Here is a 20,912-nt window from a genome sequence, read left to right as displayed (position 1 = left end):
GCACGACTTATGGTATCCATTCAATAGAGAAGATTATATATATTTGGTCATTTGTATTGCATTCATATGCGATATGCAAGGACTAGTATGCAATGCAGCGTGCCAAACCACATTGCTTTGCTTGATGATTTATGCAAGAACAAGACTGAAAATCTTACAAAGTCGCTTGCGAAAGTTTGATACGATTGCTGTTGAAGAGTACGAAGGTGATGTAGTACTCGCCGTCAAGGATCTTATAGCTGAACATCAATATCTAATAAAGTAATGCTACTAAAAAGTAAAGAATAATCTGTAATGAATAAACACGTTTTACGTGATTTGCAATATAGTTTCAATTATATTAACGGCATTTTGCTTTCAGTTTCGTTAAATCTTTGAATGACAAAACGCAGCACGTGCTGTTGCTGGAGTTCATGCTAAATTCGCTATGTTTAGCCTCTGGCACAATTCAGTTTACTATAGTAAGTACTAGTAGAAAACATTCTTCCAGACAACATTCCAACTTCGTTTTTATCTTCTATACGTTTTAAAACTCCTATATTTTACAGCATTGAATTTCCTTTTTGAATGTCCCAAAATCCCGCGAAACGTAAAGTAAAGTTAAAATTGTATATATTCTTGATGAATAGTTATTTTAAACATGTTTAAATTACTGCCATGCAAGTGAAATTTTAAATGCCATAAGCTGTTACATTAACCTTAAAATAAATGCGAGTTGTAATGCTATTTATCTTATTTTATCTTAATCTTACGGTTTAAATGCTTTTTCAAATAAGTTTCTCTGTGAAAAACCTGATTTAATAGCGAATTGCAAAATTGCTTTGCAAGAAAAGTTCGTCTCAAAATGGTTGCGAACGAAACAATGACTCTTACGACAAATACCAGTTCACACAAAACATTTTTTATTATCATTTTCAGGTCAACACCACCTCGGGTTGGTTAGCCGTTGTATTCCTTAACTTGTATGTAATGGCTCAGATATTTATCCTAACGTGGCATGCGAATGAAATATCGGAGGAGGTGCGTAAAGTAAAAATGTTGTACCAATTAAGTAGATTTCAAGGGATCCAGGCATTCTAGAAGAGGTTTAAGGGATTTTTAGGGTTTAGCAGTATCGGATGCCATCGCTGCCAGTCAATGGCAAAAACAAAGCAAAGAGGTACAAAAGTTGTTGATAGTAATGATGATGATAGCTCAAAAGACAATTGGTCTCACCGCGGGACCATTTTTTCGAATGACGAACTCTGCTGCGATGCAGGTAGAGTCCTTCTCATCTAATAAAATTATATATGAAAATTTTGGTTTTTACAGACTATGAAAGTGGCTTATTCCTACACGTCTATAATGAGGAAAAATATTCCTGATTAGATATAAAACGCAAGAAAAAGCTTACCTTAAATGTAGCGCTAATTGGAAGTAGCCGTAGACTTAGTAAAAAATTAAATAATCGAACACCTCCCAACTGGTTTACTAATTTTCATTGGATGCATCAGTGCATCTAAAATCCCCTATTTCCAGCTATCTGAAAAATGAATTAAACAATTGTTTTTAACAAAGAATAAGAGCCGATTCAAGATTTTAAAGTAACAGCTTTTTATCTTATGACATGCATTTTTAAGGTGCCTTTATAATAAAAGTAGGAAATATTACGTCATAATCAGACCAAATAAATTAACCTGATGGATAACATGTAGTGTTAACGTTCATTTGCTTATCTATATATTTTTCTTTAGTTTAGAATATGCCCTATACCATGTATAGGAAATCTGAATATTTAAAATAAAAGTAGCTATTATTTCCTCTTCCTCAATTCACAAGATAATCGCCTTTTTTAACTAAGTATACAGTACGGAATGAACTGAAACGAAGCACTTAATTAAAATCGAACTTGATAGTACAGTGAGAAAATACCGTTTTCGACAAATGAAAAAGTTCAAGTACTAATATAACTTAGTTCATGTAAAAATAAAAAGTTTGCTTAAATAAAAATATATTTTGAATGGTGATTCATCAATATTTTATATTATATACCATATATAAATGCACTTTTTACAGTTCTAAACAGCAAAGTTCAAGTTTGCAACTCTTTTATTTCTAGGTAACATATTTATTCATATTTCGATAACAGAGCTCAAAATGGCAATTTTAGAGGTAAAAATATATCATAAAACCTACTTGCCATTATTAAATTTTGTAATTGTTACATACTAGTCGATTCAACAATATTCAATGTTAGAAATTCGTATTAAGAACGTAGTGTCGGAGCTCGAAGGAATAAAATATTGACGTGTAAATAATTAAAACTTTCAATAACAACGCAATATTCTTTATACTTTTACCGGTTAAACCGTATATTTACTGGGCTATTGCGATGTTGAAATTTTAATTTTTTTATACGGCTAGTATAAAATCTAAGTCGCAAACAACCAAATCCAGTATTACATTACAATTAAAGTAAATTGTTCTCAAAATGGAAACTGCCACACTTTCAAAAGTACCCAAACTGTTCCTGTTGCTTTGTGGCCTATGGCCTTTCAAAATTACAAATAACATTTTATTCACGAAAATGTATAACTTTTACACTAAATATCAGTTGATTTCTTATGTGAGTGTAATACTGAATCTTCTGCTAAACCTGGTTTATACCCTGGTAAAACGCAACCAACCTGAGAGAATAATTAGCTCTTTGAACATGTTCATAATTGTGTTTGAAATATGTCTCAAGGTAGTAATTTTTCAGGTAATCGAATTATTATTGGAAATTTTACTGCGCTTGATTATTTTCACTCAAAGCATGCATTTTGTAATGTAATGTGTAAGCTTTTTACTAATATTTATCTAGTCAGGGCTGCTTTCAGCTCCAGAAAGTTCCACTGATGTTTTCTGAGATTTCAAAGTACGAAGCAGCAATGAGAGCCTCTAACGATGCTCAAGTGAGGAAATACTACGAACAAGAAGTACAGTACTGCCGAAGGGTCAACATATTTCAGTTCCTAGTCACATTTTTCGCATGTAGCGGTTTCGCACATATTTCAATAATGAAAGTAGTAGCTTCTGAAGACATGTCTGAATTTAAGGATACTCCATTCATGCACGATCTTTGGTATCCTTTYAAGAGAGAAAAACACATGCCATGGGTCATGACTGTTGCAATATTATGCGATACCCAGGGTCTGTTTTGCAACGCAGCAAGTCAAAGTACACTTATTTGTTTGATGATTTACGCCAGAACAAGGCTGATAATTTTACAAATTCGCCTAAAGAAGTTTGATAAGATTGCTCAAGAACAATATCACGGTAATGCAGAACGTGCAATCAAGGAACTGATAAATGAACATCAAGATTTAATYAAGTAAYTAGTTTTCCGTCTAWTATTTCATAAGTGAAACGKGGATTTCTTCCATATATTTAAGAAAWTGGGCACCGTTAATTAGTGGCTATAACCATTTGTCGAATACTATTGTAAGTCAYAAGGAGTATTMTGTTGCAGATTCGTCCAGTTGTTAAATGATCGCACAAAATATGTTTTGCTGCTGGAATTCATTCTAAATTCGTTGTGCGTTGCTTCTGGAACACTTCAGTTTCTCATAGTGAGTGCTGCAAAACATTTGCTTTAAACTTTTCCTTGGTAAGAGAAAAATGGTAATCTGGCGAAATTAGGATTATTTAACGTTGTTTAAGATGCAAACCGTTTAGCAATAAGATAATTAATAAGTAAACGAGGAGAAATCTTAAATACAACGTAAATTGCTACAGAAAATGTCAGACGAAGTAATATGATAAGATTTAAAAGAAGTGAACGCCAATAGAGCAGAGGCAACTCAGATGATTTCTCTACATTTTTTAACTCCCATTTTTCAACTACTATTTTCCGTTGTTTGCAAATAAATTGGCTAAAAATCTTCAAAAACCGTTTTATTATACAACGATACAATATACATACAAGTTAATAGTTAATAGTCCTGGGGGTGCCTGAGGTTGGCGAACCTCGAGATTTGCACTATCTTACATTAGTAGTTAATATTACATTCTTTTACCGTGGCACTCGACACATGTTTATCATTTTGTGATGACAAAAGTTTGAGCAGAACACCCATGAAAAATCATAAACGTTTACTGCGAATGTCATCTTACACCTTCGTCTCTTGCTACCCGACAGACCGACAATAAGTATACTTTGAGGAATACAGACTGAAACCGTCGATTGAAGAGTATATACTCTTTCAATCAAAGCTGAAACTAAAATTACTGGAAATATTTCTAGATCGACACCCCTGCAGGTCGGTTATCTACCTTTTGTCTCAACTTTTATATTGTGGTCCAGATTTTCATCCTTTCTTGGCATGCTAATGAAATAACGGAACAGGTAAGTTATTTCAATAAAACCAAAACTCCATGAACATTATGACTGTATGATAAAAGTTACTGTATTGAGCCAACTATTGAAACGAAACTTAAACATATTTGGCTATATACGTTATATATCGCAACATAGTAAAAGTCAGTGTCTTTGTAGTGCTGGTACAAATGTATGATTATTAAGTAACTGAAACCTTTTAAATTAATTCGGTTTTAATAAAACAACTTTCAACCCGCTGGTTTTAAAGCGCTCAAAACAAAATAATAATTTTTCTCCAGCTGGTAAACTGACAAACTTGGTAATATTTATGTTCTCAAATAGTATGTTGAACCAGATGAGAAAAATGATTGATGAGTAGTTAAAACAATATAAATATTTAAAAAACTATATCCCCAATCCAATGCAAAAGAACCCAAACCAAAAATCAAGACATGTTTGGTTTTTTACTATAAAGTTTAGAACAATTTTCTTCACAAATGTACAGTTGACATAAGTAGCAAATATCGAGTTTTTTTATGAATTGTGTTTAGCATCGAAAACTCACCAGTTCGACGCAATTGTCACGAAAGCTACCTCGCTTAATAAACAAAAATGAAATAATTAATTTTTATTTAACAATATATCAGCCTATAAAAGTGACTTTGGAAAACGAAAAACTGTTAACTTGGATTATTATTGTATTTTTTTGTTAATCTATTATTAATAATCGACTACAAATGAATGTATTTCAGGGTTTAGGAGTGGCAGCGTCCATTGCTGCTAGTAACTGGCATAAACAAAGTAAGGAAGTTAAGACTCTATTAATTGTTATGATGATGAGAGCACAGATACCATTCGGACTTACTGTTGGGCCATTTTTTCGCATGGCCAACTCAACAGCGCTTCAGGTTCTGATATTTTAATTTAAAAAAACTTAGTAATAAAATTTATCGTTGTATACACGGATTGTTGTGTGATGTTCCATAGAAATTCGAAAAGCGATTTATCAAATTGTTTGTTGGATAAGGGAATGGATGCTCGTTTTGCTATTCGAAAAACAATTGGATCTTTTCTTTTTGTTTGCTTTCTGGAAGTGATTTCTCCATTTTTAGCACTTATTTTTTTTCAAATAAGGAGGTGGTTATTACAACCGGTTATTTTCTATAATATTAAAACTCAGTGATGACAACACGTACCTCATTTAAAATGGCATTATTCTTGTTATCGCGCCGTCTCCTTGAAATTTGGCGATCCAAATGGCCAGTGTGGTTTTGGAAACAGCTGCTCGGAAAATATCTGTGGATTTGCGCCCAAACCACCTGATCTTTTGATTGATCTTTTTCCCTGAATCTTCCCTTCGATGAGTTTCAGGATTCCTTATCGGCTGCCCTTCTGCTTCTCGGCACTTTTTGGTGCACAAAGATTTGGATGCTGCTGTTTGGTCATTTTCTAATTTCGTCAAAAAAAATGGTCTTCTCTCCACTGTTTTGTGTTATCACACCATCAGTCTGCCTGGATAAATCATCTATTATGATTATAAAAATACGAATTCTTTTTTGTGTCTGAAAAATGAATGAAGGTACTTTTTTGGCTGCTTAATCGGACAAATAATTTTGAAAACGTTCGCATCAGTGCGTTTATTAATTTTCATACGGTACTTAGATACAACACTATATACTTGAAATGGTTCCGAAAAAATCAATTTAAAGTTTTTCAGTATGACCTTTCATCAATTGAATATTTAAACTTGATTTACTTTACAGACTATGAAGGTGGCTTACTCATACATGTCCATCATGAGACAGAATATTGGCAAATAAATTCAACAACGACCTGAAAATGTTGCGTAACAGCCTGCTAATCTCCACTATGACACTTGTGCTTTATTCTATGTAATGCATTGACCAATAAATGATAATATGAAAATGAAGCAGTAAATATTTACAAAAACTTACCTTTTTCAACTAGGAAATTGCGTATAAGTTTCTAGTTTCGAAAAATTTGTAGATGTTTTATTTGAATGATTAACTAAACACCTGCTTCCAAACACTAAACTATTTTCAAAAGATATTTGATAACAACGCTGACGCGGGTTTTACATTGTCAACATTCACGTTTTCTTCGTAATTTCGCTTCAAAAGGAAAAGCGCCAATGTAATATCGACTTCGCAAAAGTTCTTAAGGTTTAGATGATTCTTATGATTTGATCAACACATTCACTCTTCCTCGCCATCTAAGTCAACTAGTTTTAAAAACAGTTTATTTCAGCGTAAAAAATAAAAACACTGGTCTGGTTTTCCAACCGAAAATGTCGGGCTTATGATAGGGTCAAATTAATAGCAAAAACATTCTTCTAAAAAGTATATTTGATGTAACAATAACTTTTTATAAACATGTCCTTTCAAATGTATTCGGAAAATGTAAAGCAGCTCCTCAACAGTCGGGACAACTTAAACAATAATTATGAGGCAATACGTCTCTACAGTTAACAATTTGTATTTAAAACTCACTACTAATAATCATTGAATTACTGACAGTAACGGTAGATGCCATTCACAAAATGTAATTTTACTATCCACATAAATAAAGGTTTTCTAGTTTAAAAAAATCACATGCCGGAAATGAATATGAAATGTAAGATGAACACAAAGTCATGTTGAAAATGCTTAAACCAGAGAGCGGTAGAATTTGTCATTTCTGGTAATCACAAAGGTACTTTTGTCAACATTTAATGAATGTGAATTTTAGGCTTAACTAAGTATCAACAGAATTACTAATATGTATTAAAACCAAACTGAATGATATGATCAGATGAGAAACTAAAAAATGATCTTGGAGAACTGTAAAAAAATTTTAAAATGTAAATTATCTTTAGCATCAGTTATAATCCATAATATCCCGAAAATCAAGCAAAGATATTCAGCTTAACGTTCAACATCCAAATTGTATTTTTTAATCTTAAGAATTCTACTTACTGATTTTTATAATTTAATTGATCTTGTTTTTTTCACACAGGAATTTTTTGATTATTCTTATTGTCCGATTGAATTGCATTCAAATCGATGTGAAGCAAAATGACAATTTTAGTGTTATTTATATTTGGATTTAAACTCGGCATAAAATCAGAAATATGTACATGTTAGGCTTCTTCAACGACCATCAAATAAAAAATATCCAAATCTAAAGCGATTAAAAGGTCAGTTTTAACTTATTAAATAAATCGAGATAACTTTTTTAATAAAATTTAAAAAATTAATGACGGAAGTTTTCGGAATGTTTAACCCGATTATTTTGATAACTTTTAGTATATTTTATTATGTACATTAATTGATTATGTTATTTTTGTTAAGGCGAACAACGCGGCACACGGCGGACTAGACATTGTACTTTGAATAAAATCCCTCAATTAAAGTGGATTTAAGATTAGAACTAGTAATAGTTTATTTTTTGGAGCTGGATGCGAGAACAACAGGTATCGAAACACGCTCGATCCGTAGGAATGCACTAGCGATATGGTAAAAATGTTGGATAAACATCTAAAATGTTAACAATATTACAGTACGCTTGTACTGCGAACAATAGAAATATAGTGGAATCTAGAAACTATCAAGCCGTATTAAAAGCGGCTCTAGAGTAGATAAAATCACAACCTTCGATTTTTTTATTATCCTAGAATCTCGTTGGTTTCTTCGCGAAACGGCATTATTCGGTCAAGGAACCATCACCCTACCAAGTTCAGGAAATATTTCTGCTTGAATAGGTCCATATTCCACATGTTCCCCATCAACAGTCATATAGCTGAGGAAAGCGCTTCAGATTGCAACAAATAGTCAAAGAAAACATCAAAATCCTTACCCAGTGTGAGCCATATCTGGTTCTATTCTAAATGCAATAACAGGAATTAGCTCAATGTTTCCTGTGGGGTCTTTATTTTCGGACGATGCGTGTGCTCCAGTTGTCAATCCTATTTTAAAATACAAACATTTTTTTGAAGTGTCTGTGTATTATGGCCTTAGTATGGTATCAGCACATTTTCAAAATTTTGTTTTATGCGGAAGCGGAACAATCCAGATTAAGTTGAATGTAAAATCGCTTATGGAAAATAAGAACACGGAGTATTAGAAACAGAAAAGTTTCACTCACTATTATAGCACACAAATATTAAAATGGTACAAATATGTACAAAACTTAAGTGTAGAAATATTATTTTTTATATTTTAATACATATGTACACTATATTGACTTAGCTTCCAATCGTCAAACTTAGACACAGGGAAATAAAGAGTTAATATACATGAACCAAGCGAACCTTCGTTTCCGAGATAATCATTGTTGAATTAGACCTAGTAAATTTTATTTTAGATCCCGGCCAGTACAAATTATTAAATCCTAAATTAAGTATTATTTGTATGTTTTTTTTTATGTTTCTATAAGAACATTTATACCAAAACTATAAAACATCAAACATAATAAACCGATCATTTGTTGTAAGGTGCCATTATGCCATCGAAGCGATATTGAACTTACCTAAAAGAAACTGCAGTAATTGAGATCTGCTTGCTCCATGCCTGACTATCAGTAGCCAAATGCGCCCGTCATTTAATCGGGCTTCTGGCGCAAAGAGGCAATCTTCTCCTAAATGGGTTTGATATGATGCATGCACCTTAATTAGAAGAAATTCTATGCAAGATTTAACAAAAATATCAACATTTTATTTATTGGAAGAGCATAGTTTTAAAAATTTAACTGAAAACGATTCTATGAATCACGCAGTATTTTTTTAAAGTTGATTTGTTGTCTAGGTATATAGGGCGGTAGTAAAATGTAGTTAAAAAGACAGTTACAAAAACTGGCTCATTCGCATAAATCTGCAAATAAAATTTTAAACTTGCAAAATTTTTCTTCGCGCGTAAATCAACAAAATATACAGGTGAAAAAAAAATCACATATTTTTTTTGAATGAAATCAATCAATTCTTCAATCTAATCCTTTAAGAACAACTCAATGTTTCATGCGATACTACTAGTTGACTAAATTAAAATACGCAATTGAAGATGCACCAGCGAAAGCTAATATCTTTGAAAAATACCCTCAAATTCCTTCCCAAATCTTTTTGCCCTCTATAATATTTTGCATTCAAGCGCAATATTTTTTGAATATCATACTACAAATAACTTGGAACATTTTTCCAAAATGCGTGTCATTTACCATAACAAATCTACCATCGATGCATTTCCAATCTCCTGGTAAAACTGATGTTAGGCTGGGCAACTGTGGAGATGGCCCATACATTCGTCTGGGCCGATCACCTGAATCGACATTATCACCATCACCTAATGAAAAACTTGTTCAAAAAGGAATTTCGTTGATCAACAACAAATTGTTGTTGTCAATCAATGAAATACGAATGGGTAAAATTAATTCGAGTTAAATTTTATAGATTCATGCTTAGAATGTACCCAACAAAATCGACCATCACGATAAAAACGGTCAAGATACCAACACCCATTTTGAGACAAAATTACCTAATCCGCTATCCGTAGTAGATTGATATGAGCTGCCACCAAGAGAAAAATAGGCACTACGTCTAGAGTGCGCACTATACCACGAATCTACCCTTGGCCGCCCTAAAAACAGTACACAAGCAATATAGAGCCAACATAGAGCAACAAACAGTCAAAAGTTAGAAAACACCAAACAATTCATCAAGCTGGAAACCACAAGAATTAGGGCATTTAGAAAAATATCATAAGTATTTTTCCACTGTAAATATTACCTTCGTCTGTCTCCAAATGCACCTCTGAGGGAAAATCCATGGAGCTGCCTTCATTAATTGGACTTTGACTATAGGAACTTGAAGAAGATGAAGGCAGATACCATAATTTCCCTTTATATGATCTTAAACCTATCAAACGGGCTACTGACCAAACTGTAAATCTCGTGCCACCTAACAATCTTAATCTAAAAATGCAATAAAATACCTTTTAAATACATTGCTGAGAACTAAATTCGAAACCATGAATTGTACTAGGCCTGGGTAACACTGCGTTGAAATGCGCTATTGAGTTGTTGCCGCTCTCTGAGTTAACGAGTAATAATCATCGGTTAATGAGTTATAATTCTTTTGTTAAAGCTTTAGGACTTTCTTCGAGTCTCGACTCGAGACTGGAATTTTCACATCTAAAAAAGGGTTATTAACATTTTTAATGAGTAAAGTTTTATTACTTTCTTCAAACAACTAAACAAAGTGAGTCCAAAGAAAGTCGACGAATTTTCTTGTAAAATCAAAAAACTTAATTTTTTGGCATAAAGTTAAGATCATTAAGATTTAGTTCGCCAGTATTTTACAGTAAAACGTTAGGAAAAAAGCGGTTTTTCTGTTTAGAGACAGTGTTGTTGAGAAATATTGACCTAAAAGTGAAGAAACTCCAGTTTCCAAGGGTTTTCCAAATAAATGATTATAAACTTTCGCTTTTCCAGTTCGGGGAAATATTTTTGGAAAAAGACCCAGAAATAAGTATTAGAGCTTTGTTCATAATTCAAAGCTGTAAAAAGTTTTTCAAACATTTTTGCAAAGCTGTTAAGGAGGCGAGTGTTCGAATAAAATGTACCTTATAATTTTTCACAGAAAATACCTGAAGATCGCCAGTATTTTAAGTAAAACTAAAAAATAATGCTATTTCTGCGTAAAAATAATTGCTTAATTGAAACTTTGCTAAAACTGGAATAATCGGAAAATTTAAAGGAACTTTAGAAATCCTCAGAGCGATGAGGGCGGCGAATTTTCCCAATAATTTTTTGTAAACTTTTGCCCTTTGGTCGTTTTTCAAGAAAGTCCTAATTACTTTCGGTAAAAACCTGAATAAAATTATTTGGTTTTGTACCAAATTCGAAGCTGAAATGGGTTTTCTAAAGTTCCCTGCGAACCGATGAATGAAGCGAATTTTCTAGCAAAATAAATTTTGACATTATTGGCTGAAAACACCCGATTAATGTCAAAAAAGAAGAGAATCATCAGAAAATAATGCTTTTTTGTCTTTTCGATTAAAAACTTTTAGTTTCGCGATCAGTTTTGAAGAAAACCTTAATGGTTTTCGGGAAAAAACGGCAGGCATTTATTTTCGTTTTTGTCCCGAATTCGACACTGAAAAAAGTGTCTGTAAAATTTTTACAAAGCTATATTTATAGCTTTTTATAGAAAAGATATTTTTTTTTTATTTAATAAATTTTTCGCGTAAAATTCCTCCAGATCGTAAGGATTTTAAAGTGAAACTACAAAATAGAGCGTTTTTAGTAGAAAGAACCAAAAAAATTCAGTCAAAACTAAAAAACCTCATTTTTTAACAAATTCTACAGTCTTCAGAGGAATGGAGGTGACGAGATTTCCAAATGATGTTATAAACTTTCGCTTATTTTGTTCGTTTTTTGTTAGAAAACTGTTTGATTTTTGTTCCAAATTCGAAGCTGGACAGGAATTTCGAAACTTTTTACAGAGCGCCGAAAGATTCGCAATTCATTTCATAACTTTTCGCGGAAAATACCTTAAGATTGTCAGCATTTTTAAGTGAAACTTTAGAAAATTGAGCATTTAGAAGAAAGAATAACTTGGCTAAAACTGGAAAAGTCTGAAATTTAAAGACATCCTAAAAATATTATTAATAAATGGAATTTAAAATAAATCTAAAAAAAGTTAAAAAAAAATCAACATTTTCCCAGCAACAGAACTGAGTTACTGCGCTGAAATAAAAATTCACTGAGTTGCCCAGGCCTAAATTGTACAGTCATGTATGGATAGTGCCTTAGAATTCAAACTCCTTTAAAATCTGAGCGATGCCATAACATAAAATTATATTCATAATCCTGAACACTTCGATTTTTCCTTTTGCCAACTACTTGATGAAACGACCTGTAGTAGTATGTATATTGCAATTTACACCATGGTTTCGAAACAAAAGTAGGTCACATTATGGTTTGAACCAATATAATCAAGGTAATGTTTCTACCGTCTTCAGCCGATGGACCAGAATGTGATCCAAACTGAGAAAATTACATATCGATAACGATTGTTGCAGGCGGTACTTTTAGAAGAGGAAGCGGTAGAAAGATGTTAAACTTCTAGTGCGATTGATTCTAAAGTGATTTAAATTAATAAACAGAAGATGATGAGAAAAATGTAGACATAGATATCTGAGAAGATGGTGTCATAGAAGAAATTGAGTTCTCGGATGACGAAAACGAACATAGTTAGAAAATGTGCCGTAACAATATTGAATTAAATTAAAAAAGTAATTTAATTTAATTTATATCTACTTGTTGAGTGCTTATTATCCCCACTTTCTTTCGGGTTTATCCATACATTACTGTAAAACAATATACAGGGTTTCCCGTAAGCGCATGATCTAAGATCTATGAAGGGCACTGCGACATTCTTTGGCTCAGGATTCTAATTTTGAAATGCTAATTTTAATATGGGGAAAAGTTTCTTCCAGGAATATCTGCTGCTATTATTTTAACATACAGGGTATTCCGCAAGTACCTGATAAAAAGGGTTCTGCGACATTCTTTGGTTCAGAAGGAGACGATCTGACCTAACTTTTATTAAGAAAAAATGTCTGGCGCCTCTGCTACTGATGATCAAAATTCTTCAAAAAAATTCATGTTTTTGATATATCGGTAGAATGAGACGATAGCTTTGAATCAAATTCGCTGTGAATGTGAATCGTGCCCACGACGTATATTTTGATGAGGCAGCCGAGTTCATTCGCTTGGGGCAAGTGGTGAATTCTTGAGTGCCTGGGTACAAAACTGTTAGAACTTTTTATTTCGTCGCTGGAATCAACAATTTTTTTTGAGTTGATGCACTAATAATTTCTTGACATTTTTTCGCTCTTTGTAAAATCCTGTTGAACAGCATCGTTTCTGCGCAAAATTGTCGAAGTACGCGATAATATTATTTTTAAATAAATCATTTGTCAAGCGTTTTATTGTTAATAACTGATCGATTGATCAAAACTTAGAAGTCTTAGACCGGTCATTCCTTGCAAACGTTTTCGTTCGAATTGCGTTCTTCAGAAATCCGATGAAATAAACGGAGAATGCATAAAATTGTTAAGAAAACAGAAATATTTTTCTGCGCAAAAACTATAAAAGCTATAAGATTTTACAAAGAACACAAAAAGTGAACACACATTAGTGCATCAACCCAAATAAATAGTTGATTCCAGTAACCAAATGAAAGTGTTGACTGTACCAAGACCCTTATGAAATCACCCACACACATCAATTTTTTTTAAAGAATTTTGAGGATCAATAGGGGAGGAGCCTGACATTTTTTTTTAATAAAAGTTAGATCAGCTCGAAATAAATAGTAGCAACAACTACAACATATATTCCTGGAACTGGAAGAACTTTTTCCCCATATTAAAATGCATTTCAAAGCTACAATCTTGTTCACGCACCTTTCACTTTCAATGTCGATATCCGACAACAAACCCCATCCCACAGAGAGAAAAGAATACACAATTTGCGAGAGAGTTTCAACTCTGACTAAGTCCATGGGTTCGCTGTATCCTCGAACTGCTGCCAAAGCCGCTGGCAAAGTTGGCGATGGCAAATATGGTTCATCTGCATGATGGGCTATACTTCGAGCCAACCCATTGCCAGAACCACCAGGAACAACCCCAATTGGAACTGATTTCACTACATCAGACCAGTCAGGACGTTCAAAAATTCCATTTATTATCTCGTAAATGATACCGTCGCCACCCACCTGCAAATTAACATTTCGGTTTGACTGGTAATTTTAAGTTAAAAGTTTTTAAGTTAAAAATTTTAAGTTAAAGTTAAAGTCGAATTGCCATTGGTAAAAATTGCTTTGCGAAGCGCAGACTGCAATACGGGGTCTCCAATGAAGAGCCATTAATTTTTTTTTGGCCCATCCGGTGCTGAACACTACAGTTTCACATTGCAGAAAACCACCTTTCAACTCGATTAGTAGTAGACAAATTAGTAACATCCGCAAAACTAATATTTTGTCGAGGATCAGACCAAGTGCAAATCATTAAAGAAGTAAAGAGTATCGAACTCAAGATGCTGCCCTGAGCTATTCCTGTAGCCAATGGAAATATTAACAATGAGGATTTGGCTTTTTGCCCGTTTTAAGTGATACAAACTTGTTGACAGCGATTTAACGCGATTAACGCTACTTAAGTATTTCACACCATACTTGCTTATCTTTCTCATTAGAAACACGCTGTTTAGCCCAGCATAAAATTAAGTGAAAAACTTCTGATCGAATAGCCAAGATCGTACAAAATAACGCCTCACAAGGGAGAAGATCCTTGGGATAATCACCAAAACGGGACAGTTGGCAATGAGCTCTGCAAGAACAAAGAAGCCGGAACTAAGCAAGTATGGCCATACGCCTTGTGGAAGATGTAGAAGAAATATATGATATACAAACTCAATTAAAATTTTATCAAATGTTACTGCAGAATGAAAGCAAAAAATAAATCGAGTTAAATAATGTCTTTTAATTGTAAATGAGCATCGAGTAATTCATTCAAAGCGTTTAAAAACTGTACAAGAACCACTGTGAGACCAATTTATTTTCAATTCAAAGTCTTTCGACCGAGATGCTGAGAAATCCAGGTACTAAACGTATGTAAATGTAAATGTAAACGTAAATGTATAAAATAAAATCATAAAACCCAGAACAAAGAATAATAAATCCCCAAGAGCCCAATAAGTGCAATAGACCATAGTACGATGCCTCTCACGAATCCTTGATAACATATCTGGACCTGTGCAGTTTTTACAAACCCCAGACGGAAACGAGAGCAGTATCAGCCAGTTGCAAATAATTGTACAAGTAAAAGACACACTACATGGCTCAATTAGCAATTGTGGCCAGGTCGTCCTCAAATGTTGTACCGAAAATTTCCTGTGTATTTTCATATGCCTAATTTGAAAGACACGATTCCAAAACATGTAGTTATTGACAAACCATTCAAGATAAATACCTTTGCTATAGCGTATATCGTTGTTAGAATTAATACGCGAACGATAATCTGATGACTTGCATTAAATCAATATTACAAAACAAAATCTCTTTTGATTGGAGTCAATAATGTTTGTTTTGTTCAAACAGAATGCTCAAAAAAACCTGAACATTTATCAGTTGACGTAGCACTAGGGGGAAATAGAAACGTTTTAGGATATAGAGTCAAATAAAAATAAAGAAATCAAAATAAGCAAATAAAAAGATTTTTGTTTACTACAGAAATATATTGATTTGGGAAGTATAATTTACAAACTAAGAAAGCAATTATTGCAAAACAAATAAAAAGTTTATCAAGCTCAGTTTTATAAGATTATCCCAAATGACAATTTGAAACACCAGTGTCTTGTAACTGTTAACCAGTGTCTTGTAAGTGTCTTGTTCTGGATGTTATATCGTGAGGTGCATCGCAATGCTACCTCAAACTTCACAAACAATATTTTGTAGGATTTTCACGTGCAACAGGTACGAAATCTTCCAGAACCGAATTTGTCTTTAAGAGTACCATTTTGACAATGGATTCGTGAAAACGGACGATTGTTTACTGCAGTTTCTGTCAACAATTGCCACAGTAATTATCGATGGTAGAAGCAAAATCCCGATCCTTCGCAACAAGACTTTCTTTCGGCAACTGGCTTGCTACATACCCTTAAAATAATTTCTCCTAAACCACCGTCTAAAATAAAGACGAACCATTTGATTAAAAAAATGTAAATTCAGTTTTCCGCGTGAAATAATGTAACTAAACGAGTGCGTCTACAACCTTTGTAAGCCATGTTTTTGTCCCATTCTAGTATTAAGCCGATTACCAAAATTCAAATCCAATATAATGATTCGGAAAAACGCAGGTAGAATATTCGGAGAACCATTAAAAGGCGTTTTCTTTATTACTTCAGGAGAATAAAAAAGTAACCATTTTCTGGACGGCCAAACAGATCACTCCCCATACCAGAAAAACAAAGATAAATGCCGCATTTTAAGAATCGCCCTGTATCGAACACAATATTAATACGTTAGCAAGCTTACACCCAATTTAAACGTTTTTGGCAAGGAAAATTTTAAAAAGACGTCTACCAAATTATTTTGAATTTCATTAGCAGTTATCGACGTTTATAATTAATCTTAAATAAACAACATGGGTACAAAGTTCTTGGTTTGATTTAAAAAAAAATTAAATACAATCATACAGATAACCTTGAATAAAGTATACTCTTGCAAGCACCACAAATGGATATTTAAACTATATCACCACATCATTATTTAACTCAATAATCAAAAAAAAACTTTTAATAATTTTTAATACGTGCAAAGGTAATCCCGTACAATTAAGCACAAATGTTAAAAAGCTAATATAATTGATTCGTGACTCGCTTTAATCATTTAATTGGTGTTCTTTTTATGGTCGCAATAACAGATGAATTTTTGCTGAATCAATCAGTTCGTTTGGGGACATAAGAGATTTTTATTTATTTAAGTACACTTGGTACAAGTGACAATTTATCCTCAGTCATACTGAAAAGAAAATATGGACATTTAATGAGGAAATCTTGAAAAAAAAACACAAGAATGTCTGACAAATTTCATGTCGTTGTGATGACATCGGTTACAAATGTTAAATCCAGATAATGATGCAAACACATGGATATAATTGCATTGTTTATAGACATGCATTTTTAAATTATGCGTTGTGCATTTGAAATGACCTCGGAAAACCCTTAAAAAATTAAATGAAAATTCCAGGAAATGTTGCAAACCTGCACCAATTACAAATAAATTGTACATACATATGTATTAGATTTAAATATGTATTATCCACAGAAACCAACTCATCAAATCAAAATATTGCTTTACTTCTGTTGTTTATTTATACATTTAAATGGAGCAAACACGAGACTACACTCGCGATACTATATTATCTTTGGTAGTGTTAATTTTCATTCGATTCAGATCCTTCCTTATCGTGATTTATTCATTATATTTAGTCTTTTTGGGGCACCGTGAAAGGGGTGAAATAGTATGTTGTCCTAAAGTAGAACGAAGGGAAGACTTACAATCGCTATTTTTTCTACACCAGGCCTGTTTCACATAAGCGCACTTTGGCGTCTTGCAATTAAATAAGTCCATTTTGTGTTGGGTCAGGAAGATATAAGTAATTTTTTTACAGTACATTTTTCAATAAGGTCTTAACATACTTTTAATTAGTTAAGTGTTAAATTATATTCGAAACAAACGCGAATTGATTAAATTTTGATAAAGTATATATGGAAGATAGGCTAACTGGAAAGATTTTACTCTCTATTCTACTCAAAGAGGACTTTTGCCAGCTGTTAAACTACTAAACTAAAAAAAACGCTTAAAATAATAAACTTATTTAAACAGTCAATAGAATGAAAACAACAAGTTATAATTTCTAGGGCCAGACGCTCGAGCATTTATAAACAGGATTAACGTGATGCTAAAACCAACTAACTACACGAAACATGGTTTAAATCTTCTAATTGAGAGGGCAACCACATCCATAAATGTCACCATAATCGTTCGAAATCTCCGAAATTCACTCGAAATCCGCTAAATTTCACCAAAAAAGTACATAGAAATGTGCATAAAATTTCATGAATGTCTCCTATTTATTTTCTATGCGATTTCAACTTCACAGCAAGCTTTTAATGGTTTGAAATAAACGTTTCCCGCAAAGTAAGACATCTCTAAATGTATCTATAAATATTACAAAAAAATCTGATACACAAGATGTTTCATAATAGCATGCATTTTGTCAAAAGGAATTTTTGTATATTAAGTATCCTACTATAAAACATTTTCATTAGTAGCAAAATTCAAGACTTTACACTACGACGCTGCTCAAAAATGAGTTAGAACATTTGTCGCCTCGACCAATTTCATTTTGAAGATATGGGCAATGTTATTTTAATGATTGAAAAATATAATTAAAATTAAATGTAAATATTATTCCAATGCAAAAAACAATGAGAAATCTACGGAAAGTTAGCGAACAACTTTTTCTTTTAGGAAAGGGATTTTCAAGAACCTTTTATCGGTTTATCCAGCATGTGTTGGGGACGCACGAAAGAAAGCCGTTTTGTTCGTAACGGTAAGTCCATTACGAGGGTATTAATTCAGTAGGCACATAAAAATGTATTTAAGTATGCACGTTTGATGTTGAATGTTAATGGACATTTGATTGGTGCACATTTTTGTGAAGAAATTTTCAGCAAAATTTGCAATTTCTTCAAGAATATTTTCGTCTGCTTCTCGATAATGTGCTTCCAGTATAATACGTTTCCACCTTCAAACAACAATTGTCCGACAATATTTAAATAAAACTTATAAAGAAAATTGTATAAATATAAACTGCGCAACAAAATAAACCTTACACGGCCAAATTTACTCGAAACTGGATAAATTCGGATAGCTGCGATCGATTTTATTTCCGTTTGGACCACGATTTAGTCCAATTCTTTTTCTGTCAGTCCGTGGTTTTGGGAAAGTTAAGAACATTCGATAAGAAATTTTCAACAGCTTATTAGAAACATTTACGTTTTTTTAGTATACCAAAATGTGGGTATGTTTCTGAGCAAAGTAAATTCTGTGTCCTTAACATTCAGTTTCCAAATCTGACAAATTATGCGAACTCAACCTAAAGTAGGCCATCGTTGATCTTTTTCTTATAATAGAGCTCACCCGCGAATTTATCAGAACTTTCCTTTCTATTTTACGTTGTTCAATTACGATCCGAAACTTATGCGTAGGTATGTTTAATTATTTTTAATAATTTAATATGAATGAAGAAGACTAGACAATAGTCTATAAAGTTCGCTTGATAAACATGTATCTTGAATACTTTTGTTTTATGGATATTACTTGAAATTCAGCTTAATTAAGGTCGAGACATACTCCTAAAAATGATGAAATGCGAGATAAAAAGGTGATTTATCTCACACACTAACTATCCATATTTTCAAGATACTTAAGTAAGTATATGATTGTTATTAAGTTCTCTAATTCTGACCCATCAAAGCATATGTTACATCAACTGATTAATTTAAATTCGGTTCTCTAGAGGAAAATGTAATATAAATCCGCAAGCAATTTAACAAAATGGTACTCTCCAAAAACTCACCCCAATGATTCCCGTCCACTGAAAAACATTACTGCTTCTTACAAAATCTCTGGCAAAGTTGTAATGTTTTGTTAAATATAAATCGTAAGGAATCTCAGCTTCATTTAGCACAGGTGCGACTTTTTGTTGAAATATTTGCTTGCCTTTTCCAGCTCCGCTTTTGGGGTTGCACAAAATGAGCAGCCTTCGTGTTTCTCTATGCCGAGTTATTATGGAATTCTGATTTACAATAGAGCTAGTTAGAGTTTCCCCTTTCATTAGTTTCTTTAATACACATCTCCATCTTTGAGCTTCCTTGTTATTGTCTTCATACTTGTCAAATGATCTAAACCTTAACGTTATAATTGTTCTTTCTCGTTTTTTATTTGCCTCCTTTGTTCCTTGTAAAATGTAGGCATACACGTACAAGTAAGCACTGATATCTGAATCATCGAGATCAGTTGAATTTTCTTCAACGACTTGTAAACTATCAGATCTAGGTAGAGACTGGCAGGTACAGTGTCTAGCTCGTTTCTTGCTTCTTAAACATTGACAACCAATAATATCCTTTAATTGAATGATCTGCTCTTTAATATTGTCATCATTGTCTCTAATCAAATGGAGGCCCTTCTGAGTTAGTCGAACTTTGAAAGTGTTTTTCTTCTTAGAGAGAACATAGAACGTTTCTTCTAGCAGGGTTTTGTTTTGATTAGTTTCTTCCGACGTTTTTATTTCCATTTTAGGAATAAACACTGCGAATATTAATTAATGTATAAGAGAGAATGTAGATCGTTTCAACTTTACGACTATTATTAAAATCAATTTAAAATGCAACAATATATAGATAGCTAAAATGCAATTAAAATATCACAGCTTAAGTGAAAGTTGCCTGCTATTACAAGGGCATTATACAGTAGCTTACAGACCATACTGGGAACAACAACGAGCACTAAAGGAAACACATTTAAACACATTCACTCTAGACTGTTTTCGCGTGTTTTAACAGCTGTAATTTGTAATTATTGGGTATTTACTGACAGAACACGTGCCCAGTCCTGTCAGACTAAGAGCCTCGCAGAGAGTCACGTTCTTATCAGTTTATTTGTATGGACAAGAGAGAGAACAACTTAGATTCTGCAACAATTAACGAGGGGGGGCGCTAGTTTACCGCCATTAAATCATAACCACAGATTATCAAACTATATGTAATAGTCATAATAGGTCATAATAAAGCCATTGTCGTTGGATGCAAACAGAGTTTCAAGTATGTAGTTACAAAATTGATACAAAAAATGAGGCATATTGATCAAACAAGAAATTTTTCGGAGTTTGGAAGGCACAGCATATAAAGAGTTTAAAATTTATTTTAACTGTGGTACGAATTGGCAGATCTCCAA

At 32.9% G+C, this 20,912-nt stretch overlaps 3 protein-coding genes across 5 annotated transcripts; 2 read left to right on the top strand and 1 right to left on the bottom strand.

Annotated features, from left to right (window-relative positions):
* Position 1: 1 nt before the first annotated feature.
* Positions 2–1,543, top strand: LOC125505398 (the record flags this gene model as incomplete). The annotated part of the gene is made up of 5 exons (XM_048669134.1): positions 2–261; positions 362–506; positions 805–1,020; positions 1,103–1,258; positions 1,312–1,543. Coding segments are annotated over 5 exons (834 nt in total), but the record flags the coding sequence as incomplete, so codon positions are not given.
* A 773-nt stretch (positions 1,544–2,316) lies between these two features.
* LOC109534482 (odorant receptor 49b) lies at positions 2,317–6,269 on the top strand. Of its 2 annotated transcripts, none has more exons than XM_019900172.2 (6): positions 2,317–2,740; positions 2,859–3,352; positions 3,491–3,590; positions 4,265–4,366; positions 5,092–5,140; positions 6,103–6,269. In XM_019900172.2, the coding sequence occupies exons 1-6, from the start codon at positions 2,471–2,473 to the stop codon at positions 6,174–6,176; spliced, it is 1,089 nt and encodes a 362-aa protein (XP_019755731.2). In that variant the 5' UTR covers positions 2,317–2,470; the 3' UTR covers positions 6,177–6,269. The 2 variants fall into 2 exon arrangements, with proteins under 2 accessions (XP_019755731.2, XP_019755730.2); XM_019900171.2 differs by having other exon boundaries at positions 2,411–2,740; positions 5,092–5,247.
* A 418-nt stretch (positions 6,270–6,687) lies between these two features.
* LOC109534481 (sphingosine kinase 2) lies at positions 6,688–20,600 on the bottom strand. Of its 2 annotated transcripts, XM_019900169.2 has the most exons (8): positions 19,537–20,600; positions 13,798–14,108; positions 10,116–10,300; positions 9,865–9,966; positions 9,548–9,672; positions 8,867–9,002; positions 8,195–8,303; positions 6,688–8,137 (listed from the first exon to the last, which is right to left on the bottom strand). In XM_019900169.2, exons 1-8 carry the CDS (start codon positions 20,251–20,253, stop codon positions 8,050–8,052), a joined length of 1,773 nt encoding a protein of 590 aa, XP_019755728.2. In that variant the 5' UTR covers positions 20,254–20,600; the 3' UTR covers positions 6,688–8,049. The 2 variants fall into 2 exon arrangements, with proteins under 2 accessions (XP_019755728.2, XP_019755729.2); XM_019900170.2 differs by lacking the exon at positions 9,865–9,966.
* Between the last annotated feature and the right edge of the window lie 312 nt (positions 20,601–20,912).

The sequence above is a fragment of the Dendroctonus ponderosae genome, unplaced genomic scaffold (genome assembly GCF_020466585.1).
Source record: "Dendroctonus ponderosae isolate FM_Combo_2020 unplaced genomic scaffold, Dpon_F_20191213v2 Dpon_F_20191213_8, whole genome shotgun sequence".
NCBI classification, from domain to species: domain Eukaryota; kingdom Metazoa; phylum Arthropoda; class Insecta; order Coleoptera; family Curculionidae; genus Dendroctonus; species Dendroctonus ponderosae.
Note: the sequence above shows the minus strand (reverse complement) of the source record. Positions and strands in the feature narration are given on the sequence as shown.

Bases quoted from the DNA above. Each gene is read 5' to 3' on its own strand.
- LOC109534481 (XM_019900169.2), bottom strand. From the start codon at position 20,253: ATGGAAATAAAAACGTCGGAAGAAACTAATCAAAACAAAACCCTGCTA. The intron at 9,673-9,864 runs GTAATTTTGTCT...GTTTTTCATTAG, and splicing joins TACTACGGATAGCGGATTAG to GTGATGGTGATAATGTCGAT. The intron at 8,304-8,866 runs GTAAGTTCAATA...ATTTTAAAATAG, and splicing joins ATTACTGCAGTTTCTTTTAG to GATTGACAACTGGAGCACAC.